The 23,104-nt window shown below is 35.4% G+C and overlaps 1 protein-coding gene across 8 annotated transcripts in view; it reads right to left on the minus strand.

Annotated features, from left to right (window-relative positions):
- DGKB (diacylglycerol kinase beta) overlaps positions 1-23,104 on the minus strand; it is a 398,863-nt gene that overhangs the window by 227,156 nt on the left and 148,603 nt on the right. For all 8 annotated transcript variants that reach the window (XM_064704413.1, XM_064704412.1, XM_064704410.1 and 5 more), the window contains 7 exons: positions 21,566-21,615; positions 20,108-20,182; positions 19,491-19,610; positions 9,682-9,799; positions 6,867-6,955; positions 6,670-6,786; positions 2,461-2,559 (listed from right to left, as the gene is read on the minus strand). In XM_064704413.1, coding sequence (XP_064560483.1) covers positions 2,461-2,559; positions 6,670-6,786; positions 6,867-6,955; positions 9,682-9,799; positions 19,491-19,610; positions 20,108-20,182; positions 21,566-21,615 — 668 coding nt within the window. The remainder of the gene's footprint in view (positions 1-2,460; positions 2,560-6,669; positions 6,787-6,866; positions 6,956-9,681; positions 9,800-19,490; positions 19,611-20,107; positions 20,183-21,565; positions 21,616-23,104) is intronic.

Below are 23,104 nucleotides of genomic sequence, written 5' to 3' on the forward strand. Positions count from 1 at the left end.
TATAATATATGGTGCTGTGAAATGCAATGTGTGAAAAAGTCCTTTAACTGTGTAGAAATTGTTGAGGCTGGACTCCACAAGAACTGAAGAAATGAGACATGAGACATGCTGGATAAGAAAGGAAAAAAAATATGAATGCCCCTGCCTCTGCAAAAGAGAAAAGATGAGAAGGGATTTAGCCTGTACCCTTGAAGAAAAACTTAGGAGAAGGCATCTTGTTCTGAGATTATTTCTGCAGTTTTCTGAAAGAAATCTTCCAAAGCTAGAGGTGGAAAGGAGGGCCAACATTTTAAGGAGATCAAAGATAGAAGATTTTTCATCTTGCTGTTTTCCTTTTATCCTATGGGAGAAGAAAATATATTCTTCTCTGACACCTCAAAATACTCAAGGATACGTCTGGTACAGGCAGCATTATGGTTATCTGCTTTTATTTACCTTCCACATACACACAGCATTGCAAGAATATTAATGCTCAGCTGATCATTGAAATCAAATGTGTGACCTGGGTGAAGGACCCTTCCATGAATGTCAGAACACACAATTTTTATTAACAGACACACTTGCATGGTTAGACGGCTTTCACAAGAATCTATTCACTGGTTTTGCTGTCCTTATTGAGAATGCTGGTCTCACATGCACTGAAGTATTATGTTTCTCAAAAGGAATCCCCATAACAGGAAATGGGAGACACTAATTAAAAAATTACGAACACAAATCATATGTACACTATTACCAATCACTTTCAGAAGAAATTACTATTAGCTAGGTCAGGGAGGTAGTATTTTGTAATGTAAGTAAACTCAGGACTTTAATGCATTTTTGAAAGAAACTACTAGATGAAAAAATATACTATAAAATTATAAAGTCTCCCTTAAATCACAGCAAAATATATTTTCTATTCCAAACAATATAAATTGTCCTGAAATACATGTCTTGTGTTGCACTTGTCAGTAACATGATTCCACAACAGGAAAACATATTTACTTCTGCTTATGCCTTGAAAATTTGGAGGTAAAACAAACCTATTGAAGAGTGATTTGACTCTAGAGTGGTTCTACATATCCTCTACACAACTTCACTAAACTCCAATTGTGGAATGAAAATCTTAATTCCTCTATTCCTCTTCCTCTCCTGAAAAGAAAATGTAGTTATGCCAATATAACTGAAGATAAAATTTCATGCTGAAAATTCATTCTGTTAATATGAAGGGCAAATGATAAATAACATTAATTTGAAAACAGTAGTCCAATAACAGAATCATAATTTCCAGATGCAAACTTTTAAACTATGACCTCAAATCCTGAAAATCAAATAAGGTAATATAAAATATAATCATCCAACAAACTTAAAATAATCTTTTATAACTATCAATCAGAACTTGTCCAGATAATACAAAAATGCCATAGAGACAAACTAAAAAGCCACTTTTGTGATTTAAAAAATTATTTTAAATATTTAATAAATATTAAAGTCAGGTTTCCACTGGATTGTTTCATTGAGAGCAACAGATAAATTCCACTTTACACAGGTAGAGGGCCGAAGTCTAACATCTTTACTTTAACAGATTTATAAACAAAACAGCCAAAAGGATTAATTAGAAAACAAGTAATTTACAATAGACACAAATATTATTCCTAATGATCAGCAACTGGTTTGAGATTAGGATGTATATTTTCTTTTTTGCCTCCCTTCAATAAATTACACTTTTTTGAGTTCAAGCATTTATTACACTTATTAGAAATATATTTAAAGAGGACCACTCATCTGTTCTCTTATGAATATGATGATGCTATGACTTTCATCAGCATAAAATATCCAATTTAATATGTGAAAACATAAGTTAATTCTCAAGCTCTTTTTTTTAATGATAAAATGGTCAGCTCTTTTCTATACAACCTACACACAGCATGCATTTTTATTTTCATTGAATTGAGTTATTGTTTTTGTGGACAGAGAAATTTACTGTCCACGACTGCAGAATAAAATATACTATAATGTTGATGCATAGCTTACTGCAAGACCAGTGCCATCATTCTAGGTAACCTCCGGCTTAGATCAGAGACCTCAGCATTGCAGATATACAATATGCATCCCAAGCAAAAACTGCCCATAAGAATAACTTCATTATTCTGGGAAGTTGGATCTATAAAAGATGTAAAATGTAGAAGTGTTCTGCCTATACAGTTTCTGGTAAGTACAGTCTGAATAAGTGATAAAACCTGAGTCAGCTTCAGTTATAATATGCCCTACTGAAGGTTCATTCTCACATGAAGGGAAATGCAATATGTAGAGGGTAAAACACACTTATGCCTATAAACCCATCAGCCAGGATTTCTTTCACATTGTGTTTAAGGTTCACACAGTCCTGTGAACTTAAATAACTGGCAGGCAGTCCCAGCAGCATTTTATCGTTGCATTTGAGAGAGGATTATATCTGAAATTAACATACAAACAACTCACCAATACTACTGGGCAGATTGACGTGGGTGGCAAAATATGGTCCTTCAAAGGTCCACAGTCACATTCAGGTTTCAGGTGTGAAGCACACTTGTTATGTAACTATATGAAGACAGAAAATGAAGATTCAACTTAGACATTTTTTTATTAGCATCAGAAAATGGGCATTTTAGAGGGGATGAGTTTGATTAACCTAATTGTTACTGAAGTTCTGGAAAGAAAACAAAACACTGCAGTAGAAAGCTCCCTAGGATGGACAAAACTAACATATTTGTATTAAAGTGAAGAATGATGGATTAAAGTATTTTTCAGTTTGGAAATTCCATGTGTGGATCAGCACACAAAATAAGAACATTGCACAGCAATACATTAACAGCAGCATACTGTTACTGGTGACCAAAAGCTTCATTTCAGGAGAGAGCTTCTTGCATTGAGCCAGGAACTTCTGTTCTACTACTAGTGAGTAATTCAAGGCAGCTTTTGGCAATATTGGTGTAACTCTGCTTTCTTCCTGAAGCTGATAGCCACTATGGATTCAAATAAAAGAGAAGAACACAGGAATATCCTACATTAAACTTCACTGAGTAAATTTTGGTCTTGATTGAATCAGCTTTCAGACTTCCATTGACTGCTGAAGAACTGGAACTACTCTACTTTTTGTAATTCATGCTTAGAATTCATCCAGTTTTCTTAAAAGCAATGACAATAGCTCTACTCTGAAAACATCAAAAGAATATCCTCAGGTCTGCTGACAGGAAGAGCATTGGCTGACTTCCATTTTGTTACAGAGGCTGAATGGACAAATGTGCATATAAGAGGAACATAAAACGTTAACAAGTAATGATAAACGATGAAATATTTTGCACTAGCAATCAAGAGTTCCTGTTCATAATTTAGAATTTAACTCAATTCAAATTACTCGAAATATTCAGGCACACAGTACAAAGGCACAGTTGTGTGCTTGGATCATGCAAAGCATTCACATTTAACTAGTATATTTCACCATATCATTAGAGATAAAATAAAATTAATATTGTAAAATTTCGTGAAAATTTACTCTTTCTGGACTTGATGATCATAAAGGTCTTTTCCAACCTAAATTATCCATATTTTTATCTATGTATAGATTCAATAAAATGCATTAAGGCATCCAGATAGCATCCATTTCCCTTAGAGATGGACATTTTTGAAAAGGTGTATATTTACAGTAAAGAAAAATAATCAGGCTAATAAATATCAGGAGTTGTGAGGTAAAAAATGTTACTAACAAGTGATTTATCAAGTATAACAGGTAGCATACAGTATTAGTTCAACAAGTTGAAAAGCTGTTACAAAACCTGTAGCTCAATGCCTGCACCTCTAAATCACATTTTTTCAATGACTGACTCATTTTCCTTTAAATGGTTTAACTCATATGAACTCTATCAAAATTGCAATAATATTGTACCAACTGCTGATATATAAAAACTTTATTGGTAATATGGTCTTCATAAAATTATCTGGTACAGTTAATTTTGACATTACATTCTGAATTTTGAACTGAACAGCACCTAATATTAGTCTTGTCCATATTCATTTATAATGTAAAGTTACCTTTTTAGGCAGTTACTTAGCAACAGAAAATAAAAGTCTAAGGAGTTTTGATTTACTCTGAGTATTAAAGCCTTATTGTGAGGGTATTTTGGTAGCCCTGTAATCTAAATCATTTGTCATGCTAATTCTCTGCCTCAGTGGTAAGGCTACTTGTACCATAATTAATGCACACCAGGCCATGTTACATCAAATAAAAGTATCTTCACACATTCAGTGGTAATTAGCAGCTTTGCTACTCAGTGGCATGCAAACTTATCTAGGAAAAAATAGCTTAATCTTCTTATTAGTCTCTGCTGATCTCTGACAACAGAATTGGCACATAGCAAATAATAAAAGGCAGAAGAAACGTAGCTTTAATGAAAATAACACTTTGACACAAATAAACAAAATAATATGCATGTATCTCAAAAAAAAATATTTTAGCGTGTTTCATATACATTTCCCCAAAACGCCCTTATCCTACACCTATCTCTTGTAGAATATTATCTCACCCACAAACCTGCAAAGCAGGAAGAAGTGTATTTGCTGGAGAGAAGATGAGGGGGAAAAAAAAATCTACATTACCATGGTGGAGAACTGCAAATTATATGGAAGAGGGATCATGGATTTGGCTGAGAAGTCAGTATAACAAGGCTCCTTAGTGAAAAACATCTCTAAATTTTGGGACTTAAGTTATTTGACTCAGAAGTGACCTTATTAAGGTGTGAGGATAGATATATTAAAAAAGCATGAAAGAGGCTCAGAATTAACTCCATAATAAAGAGCATCCCCTTCAATTATAAGCTGTGAATGTGCAGTACTAGGAGTTGAAAAACACATGAAGGATGTAATCATAATGATATAACCTCAGAATATCCATTCAAAAATCACACGTGTTAGAAATTCAAAACACTTTTTCTGTAATAAAGGTATTACTATTAGAAAATGAAGCTATTGCAATAGAATAAATCAAGTGAAGAGAACTGCAAGTGAAAAGGAGTTTGAAGTATAATTTGCAGTATTTAAAAATATTCATTCTTCACTCGTGTCTAATTCACATCTGAATCTATAAAAAGAAATAAAATATTTCTAAATTTATTTGAAAATAAAAAATTGCTTTTAAAAAAGGCCTTTAAATTACTGATGGAAATAAACTGAAAAATTGCAAACCTTAGTGCCAATATTTTTAACTTCAGCTGTCAAAAAAGCACGCACCCATTTTTAACTGGAACCCTGACAGTTACTTAGGCATTTAAATAAGCACACAGGCACCCAAGACATTTTCAAAAGAATTCAGCATTTTCCTTTAGAGTGATTTCAATCATAAATAATTCCTCAGTACTTCTTCAGTGAGTAACAGATCTTATGAAAATCCTTTGAATCTTCATGTACGACTTCGAGGAGTGAAAAACCTTTACAAATCTGGTCCAGATCCACATGAACTGATGGGAAAATAATTTCTACTGAGGAAAGATGGAATCTGCAACTTCCTTTGACTTTAGATGTCAACATATGTTACATAATATATATTTCTTGAATTATACAGACATATTATACAGGTATACACACTTGTACATCTACAGCAGAACACCCTTATTTTTCTTGCTAAACACATATACCATTGCCTAAGTTTAATTATCTACATGCAAAACATTTTGGATTGGTTGCTTTACTCTTTACATAAATTATCCAAATTTTGACAGCAATCTGGACTACATATTTGCTTTCTTCTAAAATATTGTTTTTAAGTAATCATAACAGCTTATCACTGAAAGCATCCTGGATCTGTTTTCTTTGATGATGTTTCATATTTTGTATTCTTGTGTTAAGAAAATATGTCATGAAACATCCAAACTTTTACGTTTAAAACAAACATTCACTAATGTCTCAGCCTCATATTATTATTTAAAGCACTGAACAAATAACTGCTGTTCCGTAACAATAATAATAATGATATCAGCAAAACCAGCAAACACACGCGAAGAAGGCTGAAATCTCTCCCCATTTAGATTTAAATCTTGCCCTGGCTAGAAACAGAAATACTGGCATTGCTCCTTCTACCATGAAGATCTCACTTATAAGAGCAGTGTTCCCTGAATGTCATTAGTTCCAGTTACTGGTTCCTGCTGAATAAGGAGTGCACAAAAGTTGTATATATTTGACTTGGTGCACAGATTAGTATATTATCAACTTGTCTCTGCTATTATTCCCAGACACTTGGAATCACTGTATCCTACTAGATGTCCTCAAATTCATTTGCCTGTCAGTACATCACCAGTTAGACCTAGTGTCACAGTGACCTTGATTTTTCCTGCTACTGAAAACTTTCTTAATCTTTCTACAGTGAAGATTGGGAATTCTGCTCTTTAGTGGCACACATTATTTTCATATGGATATTGTCATGAAGCAAATTTGCTTCATGACATACTGAAGTAAGCATTTCATTACATGAAATAAGCATAATTACTGGCTACAATTAAGAAGTCCTAAGAATACTCTGCATACCATTCCTTAAACACACACCAGTCACTGCTGATGACTAAACTGAATGATACATTCCAGATTAGGAGGATACAGAAAGACATTCAATGATTTTTATCTCTCAAACCTGTGTGAAAGGTTTTACTGTAGTATACTCACTGTAATCTGACACCAAACACAGTGAAGTCCAGTCAAGCCTTGGTAACACTTGATAGTTTTGTGACACTTATCACATTTTGTTGGACAGTTTCCTTCTACCCAAAAATGGTGCATTACCTGCAAAAGAAAAATGTGGATATACATAGAGTTACTAAATTAACAGGTACATGGCAGAGCTAATGCTACCCCAAACTTACATCAGTATTCTTTTTAGACTTCACATATGTTTTGATGCAAGATGCAGGAGCTCTGGAGACGCAGCGTTCATGGACTGTATACTTGCAAACTGAAAAAAAGAAAGACGTTATTAGATGTTGAGGCAATGGTGTTTCTCACTACATTTCTATGAAACAAATAACATTACCAGCATGTCATCTCTAAGTAATCAATCCAATCAGTCAATGAAAACTCAAACTAGACTGCTTTTTCCATGGAATACAAAAGGCCAATTAGAACAGGAAATATTATGCAAGTGAGAAATCCAAGAATGCACTATCATTGCATAACAGGAAATGCTTAATTAAATCAGACCTTACTAAATTTTTTCACAATAATTCCCAAATGACAAAAATATTAAAGACAAATTGGTGACTGCCAAGTGGTTTGTGTTATTTGCTAGTAGAAAAAAAACATATATTTTACCAACTATAGGCATGAGAGCAGCTGGCAAGCACAAAAATAAAAGCCAATGAATTTACGTTGTTCCTACCATTGATTTATAAATCAGAAATGGCTGATTAGTCCATTTTTTAATAGCAATTTTTTCACGCATTCCATGTAATCACCATAACTTTGAGTCCTGTTTTACAAAGTACCAACTCCTGAGAAGCTTTTTTTTTTTTTCCCTAAGCCCTCCTACACTAGTTTTAGGTAACTGCTATTGCTGACCAGGTCTTTGAAGATCATGCTAGCTGCATTTGGAAAACCTACAATGCAGAATACAATGCAAAGCTCTCCTGAGTTCAATGATACAACTGTGCCAAGATGAGGAAGTAATGCTACAGCTTATGCCTGCATTCAATAGAGTCAACTATTCAAAACTGAGAATGAATTTCTCCCTGCATGGTATATGTCTCAGGCTTTTGACCTCGAGAGCAATTAAGCACAAAGTACTTCTAAACACCTTGCTTGCACCTATTACACAAACCCAGTGGGAGGCGCAGCCATTAATCAGACAAACTGCAGGGAGTAACATTGTTGATTGGACCATGGAGGGATGGTGAGGACCCCTGTGGTTCCCCCCCTTTTTTTTTTAACTCCCACACAATCTAAAATGCAAATAATGAAATCTATAGCAATGCTTTGAAAATATACTGGAGAAAAAGCTTAGCTAAATAAGGAAATAGTGGAATAGTTTTGCAAGTAGACTCAGGCTCTTGCTGCATGAAGTAATTGAAAGGAGCATGTTCTTCAGACACTGAGACCACTGTTCTCACAAAATAAATGGCTAGCACAATAATAAATACATTCTCAAAAGACACTGCAGCAGAAAAAAATTACAAGCCTTGCAAGGCTGGTCCTTTCGGGACAGGCAAGGTAACTGGCCTACCCATTTCTGGTAACTACTGAAGGTGATCTACACTATTTTCTAAACAGAACTCTCTTGGTCTTAGTTCTTCACAATAACAGTCTGACAAAAAAGAATATTAAAGCATGTAACATTTCAAAATCTAATAGTCAGATCAGTATTTGATATATATATTCCAGTTACTGTTATCAGCATTTAACAATCTCAAGTTGTTCAATTCCTATTTGTTTGAATTTTAATAAATGTATCTTTCCCATTTCATAGTATGGTGAATGAAATTATATTATGTGAAAATGCATACAAGAATTTACATCCAAATTATATTTCAGAGAAGTCTGTGGCCCCCAGAGGAGAGAAATGTTCAGTTCAAACCCCTCATTCATTCAGACTAATCTCGAATTAAATCAATAGAACTGTACAAGCAGAAAGGTTCTCATCACCTGTGAGGGGCTATCTTTCATACCAAAAACAGTGAAAGGCAACTGCAGTAAGTTGCAGATTATTTTACCAAAAAGAAAAAAAAAAAAGGTGACTTGGTACTGTCATGAGAAGAATACAGCTGTGTACTAAAGTTCTTATTAATCTAATGGAGCCGGGCATAACATGAACCAACCACTGGAATCATCCACCAGACATCTTCAAATCAGAAAACAGGTCTTAAAAAAAGATCAATGATTGGAACATGACACAAAAGGAAGATACGGATATTCCATTTCTGGAAACTTTCAAGTGGAGATAAGGTACCTTTCAGCAAGCCTTGGTTTCTCAAGAGACATGTTAAGAGGTGGTGAAGCACAGGTGATTAGGAAATGCATAGATACTGCAGTTTCAAAGAACTGAAACGTAGTAATGGCATCTAACAGCCTAATGAAAGTCAAATTAAATGCAGTAGCTTTTCTGCGCTCCTTTTCTTAAAATATATAATCAGTGAAATACATGGATTGAGATTTATGACTACAAAACCAGCAACTATACAAAACTTTAGAACTGTTACAGAAACTTGATTTCTGGAAACTGGAATTTTCACCTTCATCATTAACAAAACAATTCTGTGCAAAATTTCAATTAGAAACCACGGGACTTAGATCTTTGTCAAGTTGATAACTATGGTACAAAAATTAGTAAAAACAAAAGAGGAGTAACAAAAGTATAAAGTTAAAACCTAAGTCTGATACTCTCTAATAAAAAATAAAGCAGCAATAGCAGTAAAGAAAAAAAGGGCAATGGACTCCAAAGGGATCTAACAGTGATAACCCTTTGAAAGCAGAAAACTCCCTCAAACACCACATTTTACAGCCAAATCTCTTGAAAAACTAAAAGAACCATGGGCACTTAAGAAGAGAAGAGGAGGGGGAGACACTACTGTGGTGGCAATGATTTTGTAAGGGAATGCTATTAGTTCTTTGCTACACAGAGAGAGCAACATTTCTAGGAACAGACATGCAAGCAAACGGACAAACGGACATGGAAATGCTCGTACTCACAAGAACAGCAGAGACCTTGCTTGCCCACTCCGATCAGCATGTTCAAACAAAGATTACAGTAGGCAGGCTTGTTGAAGTGTTTCAATCTCCATACATGCTGCCCATCATCTTTCACATTCTGCACAGGACATAAGAGAAACAGATTTCACTTAATAAAATAAACAGTGAAATATATAAGTGCCAATAAAAATTGGTGATTTACTCAAGAACATAAAAGACAAGCTGTTACTTCATTTAAGACTCGGCACCAGATCATAGCATAATTATTCTAAATACACAGGCAATGATATAATAAAAAAAATTCTTCAGAAGCTCATGGATATCCATGTGTTTCAAAAACAACTCAGAAAAAAATCTAAAAGGCTGCTGTCACCACTGCAACACAATGATATAAATACAACTAGGCTGATATTAAATTACAACTAGTATTAATTTTTTTCCCTAGAATTATCCTAAAATTATGGTGCTGTAGGTCAGAAGATAAAACTCCCCAAAACAAATAACAGAAAGGGTTTTCTAAAACCACACAAACATTCTTAATGACTGTCAGAATTAGTTACATATATCACATAAGTGAAACAGGAAAACCAACCATACCACATTGACTATTCCCAGCATTAAATTAAGATAATCTATACTGCCAATTATCTATCAAAACCCATGTATTTAAGGGTAAGATTTACATCTTAGGCCTCTTCTCCAAGAGTTTTACATTTAAGGTAAATTTTTTCAGTCAGCTGTTGCACTATTCTCAAATCTTTCATGAATAAACTGATCAACTCACTGGCACTTACTACATAGGGGCCCACTGTAATTTACGTGAATTTCTAAAATATTATCAAATCATTCATTTTATGAAACTAAGCTTTCTGTTGGATGATTCTCCTCTTCCTTCTTCATGGAATCCTTCAGGGGCCTTTCTGTTTTTTGAAGGTTTAAAAAATTATGTGCAGTTGGTACAGACGCTAAATTAATCCTGTAAACTCCTGGCTTCTTGGCAATAGTGGCCATGAGGCTTTTTCCTTTCTAAAATCATCAGAGGTTTTGATTCTAAAAAAACCTAGATTAACCTAACACAATACCACTAGATTTTTTTAAAGAAACCCTAATTTCTCTTTTACCAAATATAACATCCAATGGAACACAGACAGTTAATGTCCATCAGCTGTTTCCTTGTGTATTGCTGAAACTGTATAGTCTTCTTGGTCACGTCATTGCCGAAAAGAAATTGCCATACAACTAAAGCAAGTCACAGCAATCTCTGTTTCTCAGATACCACGTCAGCAGCTGGTTCTTACCCAGTTTCTGATTTCTCAAATCAAACTACTACTACTTGTCATCATGTATACACACGATTCCTGACTAGATTTTCAATAATATGGTTTTCACTGACGAGAATAGTCAATGTACATTGGTGAGCATAAATGTTAATAAAAATTTAGCTTTGTCCTAAATTAGCACAAACTGTATAAGTTAAGTCCTTCAAGAATCCACATTTCTCTGTTCTAGAATTAGAAGTTGATACAAATCAAATACAATGAAGACTTCATCATCCTTGTGGGCAAAAAAGAAAAATCCTGAAGCAAAATCAGCACTCTAAGAAATTAAGAATATTTGGCTCAAAGCTAGGTCTAAGCCAGAACATAACTTTGAAAATTTCCTACAAGTTACCTAGAAACAAAAAACCCTGAAGTCCATTAAAATGTACCTTTTTTCTCTAGTATATCAGGATCAGAGCATAAGTAATAGCTGCCCCAATATTACCAGCAGGAGTTCAAATGCCATCTCTGACAGCTGGGCAATGTCAGGGTCCCCTTTCTGCAGCAAAAGCACAGCAGATGCCTAATGTGGGATTCTCAGGCTGGCAAAGAGTGTGGAAGTTTTCCAATTTCCCCTGAAGAAGCAGAAATAGATTCTGCAGCTGTGAAGCACTAGAAGCCTGTCAAGCTCCTTCATGACTGGCAGCTGAAGAGGATGTATTCCATTAAACAGAGCTCTCTAACTTCTATTTTTCTTCTCATCTTACTATCATATTCCACACATTTTTGAATTATTGTTAAACTACAATATAGTATGTGAATTTCAAGCCTTCTGAAAGTAGGCAATTATTCATTAGACAGCAAAGACCATATAAATCCTTCTGAGGAAAAAACAGCAGACAATGTACACTTCAATTTTAACATCACTCAGGTCATCAACACATAAATCATAAACCACAAGCACTTAAAATGTAAGCTGACCAGCCCTACTTAGCAAAATGCTTGCTGTTTAGGAAAATTAACAGAAATTCAAACTTATGCATAAACTTCCCTCTCTTCCACATTAATTTTGTAGTACTTTTTCATTTTAATTTCATTTTTAAAGAATGACCATTATATGTGAATATGTCGCTTCTTATTTGAACAGAACATATGGTCTAACTTAGCTGGCATTTTCCTTATCAGAAAAACAAACAAGTCTTGATGTGGGTGTTCTGCCAATTAAAACACTTAGCTGTGTTACAGACTGCAACTGATGCAAATCCATTACATAAACACAATGCACTTTTGGAAAAGAGCAAATTAAATTTTTGCTCTTGTGCACTGCCAAAAATAAGCAATAAAGTCCTGCATATGATTATGTATGCACATAACTTTTTAAAACACTGCCAAGAGAAAAAAAGAGACATAATATGAAACAAAGCCACCTCAATGCAAGTCTTTAAGTATGAATAAAATCCACAATTCTGACACATCAGTGCATTTACTGACATTAACTCGTTTTGCTTCCATATCCTGAGAAAGAGTTTAAAAACAGACATTAAGATCGCAAAGCAGGGCAGGTACAGTAAAAATCTCTTCCTCACTTCATTTTACACATCACTGAAAATCAAGCCTCCATATGTCATACCCAGACTTTTAAACATAATGACAATAGTAACATTTATTTTGTTAACAATGGTTCTCTTAACTCATGGTCCTGACTCTGCTACCATGGATTTGACTGCCAAAGCTACCTGACCTTAAAAAGCGTGTCAACCATAAAAGAGCCAACCTTAGAACTAGTGGAAAATTTTATGCTATCCGACTTTAGCTACACATCCCTAACCTAGTTTAATATTAACTTATGCCAGCTTTTTAGATATTTGTAGATATTGTATAATATATATGTAGATATCTGTGAATATTTAGATATGTGTAGAAGGTAAACAAAGAGATCTTCAAGATTCTAAGACTTAAAAGAAGTAATGAAATACCTGATAAATTTTGATCCCAGTAAACGTACCCTCTTAAAATAGCTACAGAGCATCTAAAATACCAGAATATTCAGTTTTTTTCTATGAGAAGAGTTAGGAACAAGCATCCAAGTGAGAAGGATATTATGGAGAAGCTGTTATTCTTTGACTGATTTGTTTCCATTTATTTTAAAAATATTTGCTTGACTTGTTCAAGACAATTTTATTATTGATTTTTAAGTATTGTTCCATCAGTGGGAAGGTGAGAAGAGTTTCCATTAATCCATGCATTAAACACAGATTAAAACAAATGTCATTACATTCTATACTCTTTGGTTGGCTCTTAGCAAACAATTGGTATCACGTTTTGCTTTGTTCAATTTGCTTTGGGAAGAAAGGATTTTAAGTCTGTTTTTGGTCAAGTGGAGAGGGAGTAACCTGACTCAAGGGACACACTGTTTGGGATGGTCACTCCTAATTTCTGAGATACTGTGTATGTGCATGTGTTTGAGAAATCAAAGCAAACATCTTCTACAGCCTTCATCCCTTCACTCATCCAGAAACAGAAAAGGGAGCACAGGAGGGATAATTAAATGGTTTAAAAAAGCTTCATAAATAGCCACAGTATAGAGTTGCCCTGTCCAAAATCTATAACCGTCTGCCATCTGCAGAGACTTAGATGCTGCAGAAATCAAGTTATAAATAAGGGTAAATCTGTATACCTGCGTGAAACACCATTTATTTTACACCCTATACACAGAAGAGGTTAGTTACTCCTAACTTTTCCCAGGTTTTTTTCAACCTGGAGGGAAAACAAAAGGGCAAGCGGGGCTGTGGTAAGGAAAGGCATTTGCGAAGTTGCCGCAGGGCAGCGCGGACAGGGCCGGGCCGAGCAGCGCCTCGGCTCCAGCCAGCGCGGCCTCCTCAGCGGGGACACCGCGCACTCATCAGCGGGACACCGTGCCCTAAGCGGGGACACCGCGCTCTCATCGGCAGGCACACCGCACCCTTCGCGGGACACCGTGCCCTCATCGTCGGGGACACCGTGCCCTCATCGGTGGGCACACCGCGCCCTCAGCGGGGACTCCGCGCCCTCATCAGCGGGGACACGGCGGCCTCTACGGGCACACCGCACCCTCAGAGGGCACACCGCGCCCTCAGCGGGCCCTGCCATCACAGCAGAGCGACACAACAGCTCCTTCATCTCTCACGGGGACTCTGCTTCCAGCTGGGAACGAGCTGGCACAAAGGGAGCGAGCTACAGCTCATGGGGCTCGAGTGTGCCGTCCGCCCGTATGGAAATAGCGCACAGTGCATCGGAACTTCGGCCTTCCAGAAAACTCACACTTCAGAAAAGACTTACAGAAATGTCACTCAAGACAATGAAAGGCTTGATTGTCTTTCTTCCTCGCTGAACAAAAGAAATTGAAGTCTATGAAACTGCCCAGGTGTTGAGGGGTCATTTCAAGCTCCGGCCTGAAGGAATTAATCACGGTGTAACAAATGTTTGCAGGTCTCTAGTTTGGTTCCATTTTAACATACAACTCAAGAAGCATGGCAACAAAAATGAAATATATACTGTAAGAAGCACTATTCCCAAGTGTGGACTCCCACTGAAACATTCTATCCCACATTTAATCAAAAGAGTTTAAAATTTCTTTTTCATTTTTTGAGTACAATTGCATAGTATTTGCTGTCTGAGGATCCAAAGGAAAATTTTAGGAGCATATCCTTATGCTTTAATTGAAATATAGTCTCAATTCAACACAAATGTTTGTCCCACCAAAATTTACCTTGATTTAAAAGGTGAACTGGGTTGGAAGTTACAATTAGTGATTTAAAAGAAAGATATATTTGCTTCAATTCAAGTTATTGCTGACTTTATGCAGCATTTGCAGGTTTTAAACTTCTCTCTCACCTTAGGGCAGCTGTGTTCAGCAACTCTACAGTACCAGATACAGTGCAACCGTGACATCTAGTGGCCAGTGGAGAGGGAATAAAATACTTCCCTAAAATACAGCATTTCTTTAAACACTAGCACTTCTGAACTTACAGTTTCTACTTCCTTTTTATGCTACCACTGACAGCAGTAATCATTTGTTACAGGAAAAGTGAGACCAAATATCTGGCATGCAATTACTCTAAAAGAGAAATCAAGTGCTTCTATCAAATCATGGTGGAATAATATTGTACAACACCTACCAAAGAGCAGAGTACAATGCTTATGGCTGACAAAATCCATCATTAAGAAGCCTTTCATGCACAGATTACAAAAGAAATTTTAAGTGATGCTAGGACAGTCAATGAGCTAACTCTTTACCTTCTCTTACAATGTTAATCTATTTAAATTAATGCAGAAACAAATAAAAATGTCAGAAACTTCAAAGGTTTCTACCGTGGAGAAGCAGAATAAATAGCCTAGTGTTCACTAATGTGCAAAAGAACACTTCCCAGAAGAATCAGGAGTACTGCAGGGGATGTCTCTGTCCAATTTCTGTTTGGGTGAGAGACTAATTATTGCCTTAAGATGTAAAAAAAAATTTGGAAGTTTGATGAGGACTGTGAAAACTCCAGACTGAAGTGTGACACTCAGCAAAAAATAGCTCATATATTTATTACTAAAAATTAAACCACATAAATAACAATTTCCTACATAGATAACATTTTCTTTTCCTTCACGAAATTCTCACTTTACATGAGAATTTACATGAACTGAAAAAACTAAACATCAGAGTAAGAATTACTCTGTCTTAGCAACAAGGATTTCAATAGATGTCATATAGAACACATTTAGACAGTGCTAATGAGAAAAAGGGTAGTCACCCAATTACAAATGGATTATACATGTGTAATACAGCCAAGAGCTTTTCTTCTGAAACAAATTGCCAAATAGTACATGTATCTATCTCAGAACCCTTACAGAAAAAGAACCAATTAAGCTCTTATTTAAGTTCCTTATCTTGTATCCAAATTGCTCATTTAGAATATCAACTACCTTCAAAAGCACCAAAAAATCAAATACATAATTTCTATCCTGGAACATTCTCAGACACAGAATTCTGTATTTCTAAAGTCTACCTTCATAAGAACTCCAAAATCAAATCGTAGGAGGAAACAGAACATAAAGTCCAGCAAACTAAAACAAACTGGATATTAAGGTTGATTTCCTAGGGAAATTAGACTTTTTAATGCTCTTTGTCCCATTATCTTCATCACTCTAAACTGCACCAGCAACTTTTAAATTAGTTTATAATCTCAAATAAATTTGAAGGGCACTATAAATTTCATGGAAGTCTGAAAATGTTGGGGGGGGGAAGCAGAGAGAGAGAGAGAGAGAGAGAGAGAGATTGAGAAAAAGCAAAAGGGAAATGAGGCAGATTTCCTTGTTAATTCTCTGACTTGGTAACAGGTGGCTGGTAAATGCTTGTAGTTACAGCCTAACACTCTTATCTCTCTCTGAAGGGGATTACTGATAAGGTCAGGGGGCAAAGGCCACAAACCTGTGACAGGTTAGGCTATCTCAACCCCACTGCTCATAAACACTGGCTTGTTTATTCCTCTATTTTTAAATCATATACTTCCATACTTCACTTGAATGCTCCTTATTTTTAAATCATTCTGACTAGCATCTAATCATCTACCACAGCATGAAATAAAAACTGATTGAAAGGCTTTAAATGTAGTATAGAACTTTTCCATTACATCTGACCTTTGTATAGAGCTATTATAGGAAACTAAGGATTAAGTACAAACAATGTAGCTCAATTCTGGAATTACTATGAAAATCTGCAACTGAACTAAATTATCATAGTTTCACTGATATTAGCATATCAAATGAGACCAGCTGAAAATCTTCATACAAGCTCTATACAACAGTTAAGTACATTACAGTGTTAATGGACCCCAACCCAAAACAAATTAAATATTCCACTCATATCATCATTTATTTAAATAAACTATAATGACAGTTTTTTGTCACTGTCATACTGGAAATACTGTCATACTGGACAAGCTCTGAATTGATCTCTTGGATTTAAAATTTTGTCATCACGAGTTCAATACAGAAGGTGACAGAATAGTTTGGTTGTGGGTTCTTTGTGGGTATGGGTTTTGTTAGGGGTTTTTCGTGGTTTTGCTTTGGAGTTGGGCGGGGACAGGTTTTTTCGTTGGTTTTTTTCCCTCTGATTTACAACATATGAAGATTACTTGGACGTGTCTAAACAGCATAATCCAGTAGGTTATGCTCCTTATTTTCACATACTAATCAGTTTGAAGAAAACCTTAAGATTTTAGCACTTTTGAATTTTATTAGTGAGTCCAAAAGATTCTTATCTTATTTTTCATTACCATAACTAAGAGGAAGTAGATAGACACTCAGAAAGCAGAGTCCTGGGAAGCTAGGTTTGCAAAATCTAACAATGGCATGCAAAAAGAAATAAGAGCATCCCACTAATGGGATTGATGCAATGGAATGAAGAGCTTGGATAATACATTAGATGCTGCAAAACCATCAAAATCATGCTATCAGTTTACACTAAATAACAGACAGGCATTAGTATTGATTTCACTTTTCAATGTCCTAAAATACAATTTTATTCAACTATGAACAAATGGAAGTAGTGTATTTTTGCTGGTTTAATGAAAAATTAAAAAATTTTGCTTTTCTCTACATATAATGTGATGGTTTAATAAGCAGTTTTAAACATAAAAAGGAAAATAGGAGCCCTTTTAAAAGGCAGCATCTTGTCCTAGTGAATCATTAGAAAATTACTAGCAAATCAGCTCATATGTAGGTAATGGAGCTTACATAAACTATGCTTATTGATAATAAGACATTTTGCATGCTATTATAGTATTTCTTCCACGACTGCACATTTCTGTCTTTTAAATGCATCAAATACTAGGAATCCTCTTGATGACAGAAACACTGACCCATGCCAATAACAGATTGTAGAACTCTGAGCACTATTTATGCATTCTTAGTATTTCCACAGTAAAGCTATGCACAGCACAATAAATATCTAAAAACTAGTAAAAATATTCAAAAGGATAAAATGCTTGAAAACACTGCTTCTTTCTAACAGCTTTTGCTTTAATATGAAAATAAACTCTACAGAATGATCTGCATTAATTTATGCCATAATTTAGGAGTTTCAAATTATGAAATGTAGAGACTGAAAAATACTCCCAGAACACCTATGCTACCTGTGATGAAAGAAAAATCTGTACTGAAAATCACTATCAGTTATCTGCTATAATGCTTGTTTCAGAACATTTCCAGGCCTTTGTTTAGCGTAATTCTGTGGAAATAACAGAATTCACCCTGATAAAGATCTGCTTTTTCATGACAGTAATTTAACATTTTTCTTACTCCATCTCACATATAGAATTAAGGAATTAGTACTACAGTGCTCCAGACACATTGAAAGTTGTCTTCAATTCAGATATTTTACTTGTAATTTAATTAATCAGATTTTTCAAAACATATCTCTTTCATTCAATAAACTCATTTGTTACATATTCCCCTACAAAAAGTATCAATCTGAGCATTCTTCGTGCAAATAAAATAGCATAGAGCAACTAGAGCAGTCTAGATTGCACTAAATGGGGAAAATAAATATTATTTACTATTTTCAATATGTGAAAATTAGTTAAGAAAATAGATTAAAAAGAGATTAAAAGGCTTTCTTTCGAATAGCAGAAATGCAGTTGAAACCCATGCTTCATTAGAGGAGTTCAAAATTAGCTCAAGTATAGGACAGCAGGTGGCACTGACAACATGCCAACCATGAAACAGCTGCATTGAACTGGTAGAAAATTGATCCTACTACATCTGTATTACCTTTAATGTGAGGTTGTAAATGCAGAGAACATAAGCTCATCTTTCACAATACTCTGTCTGTTGGTGTAAGTGTCCCCCTCGATATTGCTTCTTACTATACTTTACTAATGTAGTTACAGAGACAGAAGATCTTCATAGGGATGTATTGTGACAGAAGATGAGCAACCAATAATTGCTGCAGAATAAATTCCATCTGCACACATGAAATAAAACTTTTTCCCTTGAGAACAATTAACACAAGGAAAGTTTGCCCACAGTACCGGTAGAATCCACCTCACTGGAACCATCCAGGCTTGACAGGGCTCTGATTGAGATAACTCAGTCTGTGGTACTGCCTTTAATTAGGGACTGGAACAGAAGATCCCCAAAAGTTCTTTCCAACCTGGATTGCTCTGTACTCAGTACTTAGGCCACACAACCCAGTACCATGCTGAGAAGCTCAGACACTACTCCAAGCCTGCTGTAACATATATATGGGCAGGAAAACACACTTAGCAGAAAATACTGCAGCTTGGAATTAACATTTTGTTAGCAGGAAAAATTGTTCAGCTTTTTATAACTTCCAGCTCCAGAGCCAGCTTAGTAGGTGGTGCTTTAAACTTGCCGGTGGTTCTGTGGTGTTGATGACACTTTGTTCTTTGCATGTCATTCAGCCATAGTAAAGAGGAGTAAAGCAAAGTCATCCTTTTACAGGCCACAGAGAAACTAACCTGAAGGCCACAGTCAACATGTAAGCAGAAATTTAATACCTACATTTTCTAACCCAAGAAGGACCAAGAGTGGGATTGTTGTCATTCCTCCTTGGATCCACTCTTCCAGGGAAACAGTGCCATCATGATCATAGTCAATTTCTTCCATCATTTCATGAAGAATCTACAATTTAATGAAAAATCTCATAAGTTCTAATTTATTATTACTATATTCTAATACAGGAACTTGCTAGGACATGTGCAGATCTCCAATTCTCTCATACAAAAAATAAGAAAAATATTACTTGCATGATAGCTGTAGTCAAACGAGCATGGACAGTTCAGAAAATAAAGTCCCATACTCACATTTACATTTTATTAACACCTAAATGTCCCAAACCAACTTGTGTCCTTTGTGCACTCACTCTTAAGAAATTTTCAGAGACAAACCAGTTATGTTATGGAAGTTAATTATTACATTCATTGAACATTTCATAGATCAGATTTAAACAGCAAAATACTGGCAACAGTGCTAATTCACAATACTAATTCATAGTGGAACACAGGCTTTTCTTATTTCTACCATACTCACCCATGGAAAGCCACGTGGATATGAAATATCACAAAATTATGATAGCTGTTTCTAGCAACATTAAAAAATTGTGGTCACTGGATACATACCGGGCTTAATTCAGTAATATCCCATTCAAGGTATTCTGCAACATGCATCATTTGAGCAATGATATTTTCCAGCTCCTAGAGATGAAAGAAAATGCATGATACTTAATGCAAGTTTAAAAGAAAAGTTCTACTGCAAGTAACTAGTAAGTCAACTATATTGCATTCAGTGACACTATTTCATCAACATCCCTGATGAAATGCTCTTTTCACTCTCAGCTGTATTCTCAAGTGAATTTGTTTACTAGCAAAAGGTTCTGCACAGACTACAAAGCATTCAGGGAGGCAAAATACAGCCCCCCCCCAATCAAAGTAATTGAAAGTAGTCAGAGATTCTCCCTTCCTAGTTATCTTTCAAGCACCTATGTTTTCACGATCCGATTTCCAGCCTGTGAAAAGATCATGTAATGATATTTAAATTCCATCACTCTAATCTGAGTGATGGAAAAACCACTAAAAAAACAATTAAAATTATTAAAACTATTTTTACAGTAATTGTATAAATCACAAATTTCTAACAGAAATAAGGCATAGAGTGGATTCTGTAAACTACTACAGATTTATTTTCTTACCACTATAGTATTGCCTTGATCATGTATCACTAGGGCTCTTCTGTAATTATATATACACTTTTGCTTTGTAAACATGCTCAAATGCTTATCTAGGACCATTCTAAATTCTCATTTGTATCCAGGCATCTAACTAAACGTGATATTGCCTAATATTATGGTGCCATATTTATTTTACATCCATATATAATTTTGCTGCCGTATTTCCCTACAACTTATGGGAATCACTTCCTCTTCCTTACCAATACATTCTATGCTGTCCTCCTTCCAGAATATACAAAAGAACATGGAAAAAAAACCCAAAGAAAGAAAAAGAACACTGCTAATAAAACACTTGTTTCTGTTAGGTACCAGCAAAAAATATTACATCTTTTAAAATTATTTCCATATCTCTGACTTTTCTTCAAACATTTGGTTGGCCTACTCCTCAAAACTTTGCCCTTAATTCCCTATGTTCCTCCATTCTTCATAAAAACATGGAAGTTGTGAAATCTCTCCACATAAATACACTGTGTGACTCTCATACTTCACCTTTTTAATGAAATCTTTAAAAACTGTGCTTTCATACACATCTCCCAGCAGCATACCAGAATTACTGGAATCATATTAATGTGTCCCCTACAGTAGTATCATTAAAACTCAGAAGACTATAGAACAGAACTCCATGACAGCAGTGTCAGCAACTGAAAATTTATACGGTTGTAGAAGCAGCATTTCTCATTGAAAAAGAAAACTTAAGCATTAATTTTCAAATGAATTAATTTTTATTGACTATATTTTATACTGCTTCTAATAACTCAGGATAAATATAAACTTGATTAGAATTAATGCAGTTTTGTATAGTTTTGCCATGCTGACATACTCTTACAATGCAGTACAGAAAAAACATTACCGAACTATCCAGGTATCCATTCCCATCTGTATCATACAAGCGAAACATAACTGAAAAGAATACAGGAGAGAAGGAAGCTCAATTAGAAAACACAACAAATACTTCTCTTTTTCATAAAAAAACCAACTCCAAACAAAACACAAAACAACTAAGCCTGAGTTTCAAAGAAAGGGCAAATATTAACATTTTTGTTTAATGACCAGATTAGCTATAAACCCTCCAAACAAGCTGCATTACGTGAAAGATTCACTCAGCAACTACCCCGCCACAGTGCCTCCAATGAGACATCTTAGCCAGAGAGTACAACTGCCCCTTTTCCACACCATCACCCTAACAGCTAATTTGGTGTGTGAATTTATTTTGTTACCCTATGGAGAGGACCTGTCTTCATGAGAACTACCAAAAGGCCCTTCTCTGTGATCTCACCCAACATAGGGTAACACACAATTGGTCACAAATGTTGGTAAGCCTGCATAAGGTACAGTGCTACTCTCCCTTGGCTGCAGCTATCATTATTCAACAGTGGTTGCTTTAGAAACTATTTTCTGACCACCTAAATGAAACACAGGATTAATATTTTAAGTATCTAATCATCCAAATCCAACAATAAACATTCATCACAAACTGCTGGCATGACTTCTTCCAGCACTACACTTGCTTCATCAGCTTCAAAATGTACTCCAAACATTCTGGGGAACCACACAGACAAAAAGGTATATTTTGGCAATACCGAGAAAAAAATATATGCTTTCAAGATTGTATCATGACTTGATGCCAGCCAAAAGTAGGGGTACATGTGCCATTACCAAGATATTTGGAACCAGCAAACCATAAAGCTTTCAAAGGAATATTGATGGAAGACTAAAAAGAAGTCCAAAAGCCTACAAATACCCCACTCTTTGTCCCTACTTTCAGGACACTTTGTCAGAGCTCTGAAATCCAAATACCCACCATGCTCTTCAAAAGCACCATTTTTTTTACTCCTACACCTATTTTTTAGGGATGAAGAAGTCTGCCCATGTAGTGGTGGTTTCAGGACAATGTAATGCTTTCATCAGCAGCAGAACACAAGTAATCTGTTTCCAATCAGATGTCTCTGGAAATGTAACATACAACCTATTTAACACTGAGGAATCCTGTCACACTGGATCCACAGCAGAAGCTGCTACAGTCCAGAAAATTGAACAAACAAAGCTTACCATAATTTTCAGGAAAAAAATATAATGAGGAGTAAGAAGAAAGTATTAGCAATTAGAGAGTAAAGTTCAGAAAGAATTTGATCATTTTTGCACTTACAGAAAAACTGTTAAATGTATAGGTTTGTTTCACTTATATCCTCCATCTTGGGAATGAGTGGATCATCTAACCGTGTGGAAAAAAGATAAGCTCTATACCTCTCTACCACTTCAGCAATTTTTGCCACTACCTTGCACTGCTCTTCAGAGCTGTAATACAAGATTGATTATATTTACAGCAGTACACTATTTCATGCCACAAAGGCCCATGATTCATTAGTTACAGGTTAGGAAAACCTATAAA

The sequence above is a fragment of the Zonotrichia leucophrys genome, chromosome 2, assembly GCF_028769735.1.
Source record: "Zonotrichia leucophrys gambelii isolate GWCS_2022_RI chromosome 2, RI_Zleu_2.0, whole genome shotgun sequence".
In the NCBI taxonomy this organism is placed as follows: Eukaryota; Metazoa; Chordata; class Aves; order Passeriformes; family Passerellidae; genus Zonotrichia; species Zonotrichia leucophrys.